The sequence below is a fragment of the Bufo bufo genome, chromosome 1, assembly GCF_905171765.1.
Source record: "Bufo bufo chromosome 1, aBufBuf1.1, whole genome shotgun sequence".
Classification (NCBI taxonomy): domain Eukaryota; kingdom Metazoa; phylum Chordata; class Amphibia; order Anura; family Bufonidae; genus Bufo; species Bufo bufo.
Window position 1 is genome coordinate 652851928 of NC_053389.1, and position 12264 is coordinate 652864191.

Genomic DNA, 12264 nt, shown 5'->3' on the forward strand with positions numbered 1-12264 from the left:
AGCTGTGATTGCCTCAAAAGGTGGCTCTACAAAGTACTGACTTTAGGGGGTGAATAGTTATGCACATTGACTTTTTCTGTTATTTTGTCCTATTTGTTGTTTGCTTTACAATTAAAATAAAAAAACATCTTCAAAGTTGCAGGCATGTTCTGTAAATGAAATGATGCAAATCCTCAAACAATCCATGTTAATTCCAGGTTGTGAGGCACCAAAGCACGAAAAAAAGTCAAGGGGGGTGAATACTTTTGCAAGGCACTGTATATTCCTTTTAAATTACAAAACCAAAATATTTTATATATAACTTATATATAATTATATACAGGTGAAACTCAAAAAATTAGAATATCGTGCAAAGTTCATTTATTTCAGTAATGCAACTTAAAAGGTGAAACTAACATATGAGACTCATTACATGCAAAGCGAGATATTTCAAGCCTTTATTTGGTATAATTTGGATGATTATGGCTTATAGGTTATTAAACCCCAAAGTCACAATCTCAGGTCCCCTTTGCTCAGGGGGTATGGATTAATTAGCTGACTAGAGTGTGACACTTTGAGCCTAGAATATTGAACCTTTTCACAAAATTCTAATTTTAAGCTGCATTAATGCAATTCCTTTTAATTTTCATTACTGAAATAAATAGACTTTTGCACGATATTCAAATTTTTAGAGTTTCACCTGTATAAGATACTGTGTATATGTGTATACTGTGTATATATATATATATATATATATATATATATATTATCCACAATCACACTGTCCTTCAGAAATATATTTGTATGTACCCATGGAATAATGCATTCTTCATCATATATGGTGTATTGTGATTTAATATTGATGGAGACGTTGTTTCCTCAGCTAGAAATAGCAATAAAATATAACAAAATGCCCTTTTGCATTCGACCAAATAAAGCTATTCTTGTTACAAAAAAAAAGTCTTGTCTCCAGCATCCCTGCTAGTGCAGCCATCCCCATTATACACTGCTCCACTTCCACCTCCCTCCTCTCCTGCAACCTTCTCTCTCTTGTTTATCTCAAGATGGCAACCGAGGGACTGCAAGAGAACGAGACCCTGGCCTCCCTGAAGAACGAGGCAGAGAGCCTGAAAGGGAAGCTGGAGGAAGAGAGAGCCAAGCTGCATGATGTAGAGCGTACGTATGTTTGTGTCTGTCCATTGTGACATCTGCTCGGGGACTCAGCTGGGAAGTGATCAGGGCTGGTGACATGACAGAGGAGGGCTCCCTTTACTAAGAGGCAGACTAAGGCTTCCTGTAACGGATCCTTGTATTATATTCATGTCATCCCATGCACTGGATCGCATCATTCCCAGTCTGACATGTTTCCCAGGATTGCTCTCATACAAATCATTAGTCATGCAGTCCACACTGTACTGTACAGAGCTGATGAATCGGACGTTACTATGTCTCAGGGGATATTTAGAATTACAATACAGGACATGTGATTTCACTACGTAATTCACACCAGGTGATGACATCATAAATTAGGACTGTATATTAGGTTACACTGAGATGGGCACTGCTCGTATGTCCTAAAAAAGGAGTCTTTGATGGCTTTTTTTTCTTTACACGTGTGTGAAATGCATTTTTTTTTTCTATAGAGAAGTGGAGGGAAAAACACCTGAAAAAAGGACATTGTTAGAACATGCTACAATGTAAACAGCAATGGCATGGAAACATAAAACGCACTGCAATACAAAAACAATGCACGTATGTACTGCGTTTCATAATTCCCATAGCCTTTCATCTAATATTTGGACCTGGTGTCTTTTTCAGGAAAAAATGCATAAAAAAACACCATAAAAATTCCTGGGGGAGATTTATCAAGACCAGCGTTTTCTGCTTCAGCCTGTGCCACTAAAGGATGCACATAACTTATGACGAGGGACACACCTCATAGTAAATTAAGAGCATCTTCCAGCCGTCCATGCACCTAAAATGAAATCTACACCAGCTGATAACAGGCATAGATTTCAGCTATCATTTACAACAGAAAACTGGCGTAAATTATGATGGACCTGAAGGGGCCAATGGCCCCATGCATGCCATTCCCCTTTTTCTGAAAGTAGCTTGGGCAGCGTAGAAACTTTTTTACATGGCATATGGGGTAGATAAATCTCCTCCTATGTGTGAACCCAGTCTTAGGCCTTATTCACACGTCAAGTGTTTGGTCAGTGATTTCCATCAGTAATTAGGAGTCAAAACCAGCAGTGGAGCCTTCACAGACATGAGGTATAAGGGAAAGATGTGCACCAGTTCTGTGTGAGAGGTGTTGTCCGGATTCAGAGCTGAACCCGGACATATCCCCATTTTCACCCCGGCAGCCCCCCTGACTTGAGCATCGGAGCAGTTCATGCTCCGATGCTCTCTTTTGCCCTGCGCTAAATAGCGCAGGGCAAAGGCATTTTCTGGAGTTCCGGTGACGAACTGGGCTCTCCATAGGGCTGCCAGGCAGAGGCTTCTGCCCAGCAGTGAGCCCGGTGATGTCACTGGCACTGATGGGCGGGCTTTAGCGCTGCTCTAGCCTGTAAAACGTCTAGGGCAGTGCTAAAGCCCGCCCATCAGAGCCGGTGACGTCACCGAACACACTGCTGGGCGGAAGCCTCCGCCCGGCAGTGTGTTATTGTAAATAAAAGAGCCTGTGCCCTGCGCGATCCAACACAGGGCAAGGGAGAGCATGGGAGCATGAAATGATCCGATGCTAACATCAGGGGGGCTGCCTGGGTGAAATTATGGGTATGTCCAGGTTCAGCTCTGAACCCAGACAACCACTTTAAGTAACACCCACACAGTTCCATAAGTGATGCCTAAAAATCTGTGACAGATTCACTTTAAAGGGGTATTCTGGTTATAACAAGTTATCCCCTATCCAAAGACGGGTCTGACTGTGGCGAACCCTATCAATCACAAGAATAGGGGCCCGTACCTTGAAATGAATGGAGTGTCTGGTTGAGCATGCACTGTGCCGCTCCATTCATTCTCTATTGGACTACCAGAAATAGCTGAGCACTACTGGGCTGTCTCCAGCAGTGAGATGAAGCCAGGAATGATACCACCTCAATTATAAAATAGCATACACATAGGATATCTTAGGGCTAATTATAGTGACTCATATTATCTTCAGAACTCGAGTCTGTTCTTTTCACCCTATCTTTTTGGAGAAGCTTTGACTGTGGCACTGTGAGCATCTCTATGTAAATGTACGTCAGGAATATCATGTGCACAGCAACAATAACAAATGTAGCACGATGCAGACAATAACAGTGCCGTAGGTCTGAGAAAAAAACCCTTTCAGACGAGCGAGTATTCCACGCGGGTGCAATGCGTGATGCGAACGCACTGCATCCGCACTGAATCCGGACCCATTCATTGTAATGGGTCTGTGTACATGAGCGTTGTTTTTCACGCATCACTTGTGCGTTGCGTGAAAATCACAGCATGCTCTATATTCTGTGATTTTCACGCAACGCAGGCCCCATAGAAGTGAATGGGGCTGCGTAAAAATTGCATCCGCAAGCAAGTGCAGATGCAATGCGTTTTTCACGGATGGTTGCTAAGAGATGTTTGTAAACCTTCCGTTTTTTATCACGCGCATGAAAAACACATCAATGCGAATTTCACCCGCGCGATAAAAACTGAACAACTGAACGCAATCGCAGGCAAAACTAAATGAACTTGCTTGTGAAATCGCGCATTCTTAACTGAACGCATCCGGACCTAATCCGTCTCACTCGTCTGCAAGGGGCCTAAATATGAGATAGAAAACGGCATGACCCAGATAGAGGAAGAGTAACTTGTGATGTGAAATTCCCAAACCAAGACTGGACAAGGTCCTATACTAAACGGACAATTGCATGAATTACAGTAACTATAAAATATATTTTATTCTCCAAATTTATTCCACCCCAAATATCCCTCTAAGGGCTCATGCACACAACCATATGTATTATGCGGTCCGCAAAAAATGGATCCGCAAAAAATACAGATGACATTCGTGTGCATTCCGTATTTTGCGGAACGGAACAGCTGGCCCTTCATAGAACAGTAATGCGGACAATAATAGGACATGTTCTATTTTTTTGCTGAACGGAAATACGGACATACGGAATGCACACGGAGTAACTTCCATTTTTTTTGCGGACCCATTGAAATGAATGGTTCCGCATACGGTGCGCAAAAAAAAACAACGGAACGGACACGGAAAGAAAATACATTCGTATGCATAAGCCCTAAATCTGGATCAGAGCTGGGTATAGAATATCCAATGGGAAAAGTAGCTGGCATACACATATATGTCCTTCTGGGTAATGGTCCAGCGGCTAAAAAGTGAAAACGGCTGTGGACACCATTTGGCTGAGCTCACACGCAGTGTTTTTGTGCTGCAGCCAGATAATACTTTAGTCTGTAGCAAATTACTGAAAAGAACATATATACCTAGTGTTTGGTTTTGCCATATTTGTTGGATTTTTGCGGCTTGTGCTGAATTCTTCATAACACAGGATGGTCTAGAAATTGTGTTTTTTTTTCTGTTTTTTTTTCATAGGCCTCTCTATAGTATTTGGAAAAGGTCAGAAAAAATGCAAGCTTCAAATGTAACAAAAAAAACAAACAAAACTAAAAACGCCACTAAAAACACTGTTTGGCATTTTCAAACAGGTCTTTTGGGGCTAACATATTAATATCAATATCATATTGGTGGGGGTCCATCATTAGACACCTCTGAAGATCAAGTGTTAGCGACTGCCGCTGTTCCAGAAGTATCCAGCATATGGAGCCAAAACACCACAGCCACATACACTGTGTAGTGACCATTTGCAGGCTACAGATCTGTATGTGTGTCATGTGTTGGCCCCTCACCAATCTGATAATGATGACTTATGGTAGGTCATCAAGTTGTTGGTTCTGGAAAACCACTTTATGGAGCCATAAGTGATTTAACTGGATGTTCCAGTTTTGTGATATTGATGACCTGTCCTCAGGACTGTCTCTCTGCACCCCCATTGATCAGCTGTTTGAAGGGGCTGTGGGGCTGGTGCTCTGTTCTCTTCAGTGGCTACCTGCATGCTGTCTGTATTGTAGTTGTGGAGCGGTATAATTACACCTTCTTCTCCCATTAACTTGAATGGGACCAACATTTGTAATTACACTGCACCGCCACTACACCACCGATGGCGTGCAGGTAAACACTGACGAGAACACTGCTGATTGGTAGGGGTGCCCGAGTGTCCGACCTCCACCAATCTGAACTTTATAAATTCTACACAGAATGTTTTACCAGCAAGTCGACCTAACTGTTAGATAAGGAATCAGGATTGCCCTGGGACGATGTAATGGCAGACTGGCCCATGGTATCACAGAATGCCTCTGATTTGCTCACATACAATGCCCTGCAGCACACACAAGCGGCAGGTTCATGTGCACAGCTAAGATTATAAAAAAAAAATAATGCAAGTAAAAAACTATGAAATTTGATGCTTGCTTTCCTCATCTTACATCCATATGTGAAATGAATACCATGAATACCAGACTCTAGAAGATATTTTCTTGGTGCCTGGTGCAGCAGGAGTCATGGTCAGTAGGTGTCATCCAGGTATTCCTGGCTGTCGTGGACATAATATGCCATGTTGCCTTTAACAGAGTAGTCCTGACTGCCAGGGAAGTTAAATACTTCAGCAAATAGTATTTATTATGTAGAGGACGTTAATACGAAGCACTTTCTAAAGTATCGTTATTGTCCATATTGCTTCCCTTTGATGGCTGGATTCGTCCTTCCATCACATTATGCAATGCTCGTTTCCATGGTTACAACCACCCTGCAATCTATCAGGGGTGGCCGTGCTTTCACACTATAGGAAACAGCACTGGTCTCTCTGGTAACCGGCACAGTAGGTGCGCACATAGGCTTGTAGTTTTTCCTATAGTGTGCATGCACGGCCACCGCTGATGGATTGCAGGGTGGTCGTAACCATGGAAACGACCAGTGTATAACGTGATGGAAAAAACAAATCCAGTCAACAAAGGAAGCAATATGGATAATAAAAGTACATTAGGAAGTGACTTGTATTAACTTTCTCTACATGATAAATGCCACTTGCTGAAGTGAGACAACCCCTTTAATGCAGCACAAGTCTCCAGTAGTGAATTGTGGATTTTTTTTGTAGTTTATTACTGGTTAATGTGTCCTGGAGATATCAGAAATGGGCATGTTGTCTTCTGGCTAGAGTTCTTTTTTTTTAACAATGATAAACCAACTGTGCATGAAGACAATTGTATACATAAGACCAGTGGCGTAGCGATAGTGGAAGCAGGGGAAGCGGCTGCTACGGGGCCCGAAATCAGAAAGGGCCCAACGGGAGGACTGAAAGATAATTTATTTGGGGCACAGTCACTTCTAGTTACACCACGGCATAATGGCTCATGCACACAAACGCACTTTTTGTCCATGTCCGTTCTGGGGTTTTTGCGGCCCGTATGCGAAAACATTCATTTCAATGGGGTTGCAGAAATCCGTGTGCATTCCATATCCGTATGTCCGCAAGTCCGTTCCTCAAAAAAATAGAACATGTCCTATTCTTGTCCCTTTTGCAGTCACGGATAGGCATTGTTACAATGGATCCGCAAAAAAACGGATGTAACACAGACGTCACACGGATGTCATCCTTTTTTTTTTGTGAATCCGTGTTTTGCGGACCGCAAAATACATATGGTCGTGTGCATGAGCCCTAAATGTACTATTACATCTGCAGATGAATCAGGCGATTGTCGGGAAGGAAGCGTTCCTTCACGAAAATCGCCTGCTCGCTAGCTATTACATGCAGCGATCTCCTCCTCAGTATGGGATGGAGTGATCGCTAATGCCATCATTCGTCCCCATACTGGATCAGTGTTTGCCGGCAGCAGATCTTGATTACACAGCACGATCTGCCGCCAACAAACGAGGATTAAACCTGATAAAAGATTCCAATTACCTGATGAATGAGCCAGATCATCGCTAGCAAGCATTCATACAAACACAATTATCTTCAGGTGTAATAGGTCCCTAAGGCCACCTAGTGGAAACGTGTCATCATTTGAATGATCCTGAGAACGGGGATGTACCCAGCCAGGCTCGGACTGGCCTACAGGGGAATCCCTTGGTGGGCGCTGGAGCAAGGTGGGCCCCTTGTCCTACACCCCATGTACAAGTGGCACATTGTACAGTAGACTGACTGCGCTACATACAGATGGGCAGAATACAACATCTTAACCAACCTATGTTCATATAAAAAAAGTGGGTCGATTATTTAACAAACTACTAAGTTTAATATTATCAATGCATCGGGTGTCTGAGATGACTTCTAGGTATAGAGGCAGGCCAGCCAGTATCCTCTTTCATGAGGGACCTGCTTTCTTGGACTCCTCACAGGCACTCCCATAATCAATCATCTTGTAGTGTAGTGTCTTGTTGCTGCCTTCCACTGTGTGAGCAGATGTATAGCTTTACTATGAGACCAGGTTTACACATAGCTTAAAGGGGTTCTGCATCTGATCGGCGGGGGTCCAACACCCGAGACCCCCGCTGAGCAGCTGTTTGAGAAGGCAGCACTGCGGCCTTCTCACTGTTTACCGCTGGCCGAGTGACGTCACGACTTGTAACATCAACTGGCCTGGGCGGGGTAAGCTCCATTCAAGTGAACAGAGCTTAGCCGCGCCCAGGCCAGTTAATACTAGTCGTGACGTCACTGGGCCAGCGGTAAACAGTAAGAAGACGGCAACGCTGCTGGAGTGCCGCTGCCTTCTCAAACAGCTGATCAGCAGGGGTCCCGGGTGTCGGACCCCTGCCAGTAAGATGCTGATGATCTATCCAGAGGATAGATCATCAGTTTAAACAAAGTGCAGAACCCCTTTAACTATTATACTGTTGAAGCTGCCAGCTAATCTGCAACTTTCCACTAGAAATGATGTCAATGTGCCAGAAATATTATGTGTTGTATAAAAAAATATCATTTTCTAGTCCCCTGATTTTTATTGCTGTTTTTTTTTTTATATTGCAATCTGTCTCTACACTTCAGAGTCATTTCTCAGACATCTACTGATGAAACACAGGAAGGATGTAAGATGATACCGTGGTTTATTTCACAGATCCTTAAAAAATTAGGAAATAATCCCATTAAGATTTTCAGTTTTGAGAAGTTTGATCTCCAGACCCACTGTCTGTCTTTGTTATCATAGGTCTCCCCTTACAAAGTTTGGTCTGGTTCCTTGCAGATAAACGAAAAAGCTGAATGGTGTCCAAATGTCTGTCATCAGTCTCACCATTTGCCAGTGTCGATTCTAGCCAGTCTGTATATGGACTTTTACATGGGCCAGACTGAACAGGCAATTATTGGGAACGAACCAATTGCTCTTGATAATTGCCTGTCATTAAGAGATGCAGTTACACTCAGCAGTCATCCCTTCTGTAGGGAATAAGGGATTGTTACTGTGATCGATCATCTCCATACAGAATCATCGCCATAAAGAATCATTTCTGTCTACACAGGACCATCCACTGCTAGCAGATGATGATTTAAAGGGGTTGTGCAGCCAGTGCATATTGATGACCTACAGATGTAGTATAGGTAACACACATGCTTTATGAGACATGTTATCTAAACTAAATGCGTTAAGCAAACACCTTCAATTGCTTTTCAATGGCTTTTGTTTCAAGATAACGCAATGAGTTAAGAAATTTGAGTTAAGAGTTTGTGTGTTAACCCTGCTACATCTGTATCCACAGGATATGGTTACACCATAGAGCTGCATACAGAGAGAATCAGGGGACTGTTAAAGCCAGACCACCGCAGATGAGATCCATACCTAGAGCTTGGTAGTACAGTAGGTTACTAGTCTGCATGACTTGACTTGTCAGTGCCGAAGTAAAGCGAACACTTCCCTGAGAATAATCAGTGTTTTGAACACACATCTATTTTGAGACTAATGTTGGGTTACTAAGTGATAAATCCAATGTCATGCTAGAACAGATTGCTTATGTCATAATTATGTAACACAGGGATGAGCAGAACACTATTGTACCTGGGTGTGAAGAGCGTTCGTATGGAATGAGGAAAGGGCACCTTGTGTTATCTCATAGCAAAACACTGCTTTCCTTTCAGCACATCGCAGAACTATGTTGTTTAGCTTCCTTGTTTTCATTAACTATAACAAAGTCATATTTTTTGCATTTCATTAGGGATATTATTACAGGTACACAGGTGAAATGTGGCCCTGGGGCGAAAAACAATAAGGGGCCCAATCCCACACGACACTTGCTGACTTTAACGTCCCCCCCATCACTACATAAATACAGCGCCCCATACCTCTTACATCCAGTGACGTCTCCTTTGATGTAGATGTTCTCTGTCCTCAACTTCTCCTTTCAGACCTTCAGACCAGACCACCAATTTGTCGCCATTTTCCATCTCTGCAGTTTGACAAAAAAATAAAAATCTTAGTTTACTACTTTTCCATCATCCTCTCATCTTCTGGACAAATCATCCTACTACCCCCAATACTGTGCCACTGTGCTCCCAATACTATACTGCAGAAACAGATAATACCCCTGATAATACTAGTACCACACAGAGCCCCCCATATAAAATACCCTTTTCTTTGTGGCCTCAGTAGAAGCCCCCATAGTGCCCCATAATCATGTGCCAGTATCAAGTGCCTCTCCATGCCCCCCATGTGCCAGTAACAAGTGCCTCTCCATGCCCCCCATGTGCCAGTAACAAGTGCCAACCCCCCCCCATGGCACATTTCTCCCCTTCCATGGACCAGTGGCAGCAGCACATATCCCCCCCCCCCCTCCCCTCCCCAATAGCACATTTCTCCACCACATCATTCTAACCCCTAATCCCCCCAAAATGCCCCTGCCCCTGCCCAAATGCACATTTCTCCAGGCTAGCACATCTCTAGGCTTCCCTGGCAGACAGTCGCTGACGCTCGATCGCTCCTTCTTCTTCTCTGGGGCGGAGCTGGCAGTGGCAACGTCACAAACGTGAAGACGTGCCTGTGCGGCAGTGGCGGCACGCTCCAGCAGCCACTGCTCTCTTAAAGAGGCAGGCAGCAGAGAGGGACCCAGAGCGGCCGTGGGCACCGCTGCAGTGTGTCTCGCCGGTGGCGCCTCAGTCTTTCCATTAATCCGGACTCCGGGACCATCCGCTTAACGCAGCGCTGTAAGTTATAGTTAGTTGTGGCCCGGCACTGGGGGCCCCTAAGGACTCGGGGGCAATTGCCCCCCTTGCCTATATGGTAGCGACGGCCCTGCAGGTACATAGCAGATTATATATCAATCTATGTGTGCACAAATACAGTATGTCAGTATACTCCACTTTAGCAGACCTCAGTGCAGCCGAGATGGCAATGTCATGACGTAAATTTGCAATATGCATTGGTAGGCTGTATTATCCTTCTTGACCTGTACATTCAAAATAATACATTCATTTGGTCACGAACCTTGAAGTCATCTAGTTGACCTTGTGCCAGACATAACTGGCTGATATTACCCCATCAAAGCACATGATACACTCTTACATCTTGTGAAATTTTTCCATGTAACTGACCTCATACATCATGGGCTTTCTTCCCATTTATGATTTCTTCAGTGTTTTGAAAATGTTTTACATGTCAACACGCACACCAATTTATAGACGATGCCAACAACTAAATATCTCCCTTAATGGGGGTCATTTATCAAAGGCGCTCAGGCTGGATGATAAAAGTGGTGCAGGGATAGACAGTGAAAAGTCCAAATTATTGTGCAATAGTAGCATGCACCTTAATTTGCAACTTTTTTTTACGGTACAGTAGTGGCATAAACACTTTAGTAAATGTTCCTCAGTATGTGCTACCTCTGTGGTGGCACAGTGGCCCTACAGGTAGGGGGGGCCTCTACCACTGTAAAAGCAAAGACAAAGTTAATACATTTAGTGGCTCATAATTAGAGAGGGAAGTGGTCTAAAATGAGCTATTAAGGAGCAAAGGACATTTATATTGGTTTTGCACTGCTTGCCTATGTGTTCTTTGGATGCAGTGTCCGACTGGGGTTCCTTGGGGCCACCAGAAGAAATTATTCTTGGGGCCCAGCACCCATATCATCAATAAAGTCTAACAGGTTTAGAATCAAAGAAATAGACCCAAGAGGAAAGTGATTAGCTTCAAAGACATCTCCAAATGGGATTTTTCTCCTGGACCTTTAGGGCCTACTATGACTTAGAGACTGGGCCCACCAGAGGATCATCTGGTAATCTAGAAGGCCAGTTTGACTCTGCTTGGGTGAAATAGGATATGTGACCTGAGTTATTTGGTTCTTTCAATGAGAATGAGCTGCATTTTGGCAATGGGAATGTAATTCATGCTGCCAATGGCTGTACCAGAGTAGTACTTCCATACTGTACATCTGTGGGCTTTACTTCTTTTTATGGAAGTCAATGGTGGACCAAGGCTTGCCACTAATATGGGATCGATTCTTCCTAGCAAACACTGTTTTGATATACTTTTATTAAGCAGCAGCTACAATATATATTTTCATGCTCGCATAAAGATGGGTGATTGTTTCTTCTGCATGTGTAATGTTGATGTTGATCGCATAGTAAAATATCACTGATGGAAGACCTCTGTGGTACCACACTGGTACTTACACCTACACCTTTCAATAATGGCTTGTACTGTTCCTCTGTAGTACATCAAGTGGCTGAACGTGTAGACTCTCTGGGCCAGTTTGTCATGAAAACGAGGAGAACACTAAAAGGCCATGGTAACAAAGTACTCTGCATGGACTGGTGTAAAGACAAAAGGAGGATTGTCAGCTCATCTCAGGTAACTCACCCAAAATCGTATTTAAGAAGGGTGTGAACCTGACTCAAAATACTGTCAAAATGTTGTGTTTGTCCATCTGAGGGAGCCACAGTATGATTCATTTGTGTGACGCATCTGTGGGTTTCCCTACTTTAACAGATGTGGGTCCTCGCCTATATTATGTAGCAGGGCAACAGGTACTGCAAGACAACATAATACAGCAATAATACTATTTTATTAAAGACCTATTGTATTTTATGACTTGTAGCATACAGTCATTATATTAGTATATTTTTTATCATGTTTAAATAATGTGTCATTGTACATTGTAAAGTATTTAGGGCGTATCTCCAGTCATTCAAGTGTCTTGTATGACTTGTATGCTGTGCTGGATTTTTCTAGATTTTTACTCCCAGACTGTATAGA

The 12264-nt window shown here is 43.3% G+C and overlaps 1 protein-coding gene across 1 annotated transcript in view; it reads left to right on the plus strand.

Moving 5' to 3' along the window:
• Positions 1-979: 979 nt before the first annotated feature.
• The window catches only part of GNB5 (G protein subunit beta 5), a 44496-nt gene continuing 33211 nt past the window's right edge, over positions 980-12264 (plus strand). Inside the window, exons 1-2 of the mRNA XM_040413961.1 lie at positions 980-1155; positions 11723-11859. Coding sequence (XP_040269895.1) covers positions 1044-1155; positions 11723-11859 — 249 coding nt within the window. The 5' untranslated portion in view covers positions 980-1043. The remainder of the gene's footprint in view (positions 1156-11722; positions 11860-12264) is intronic.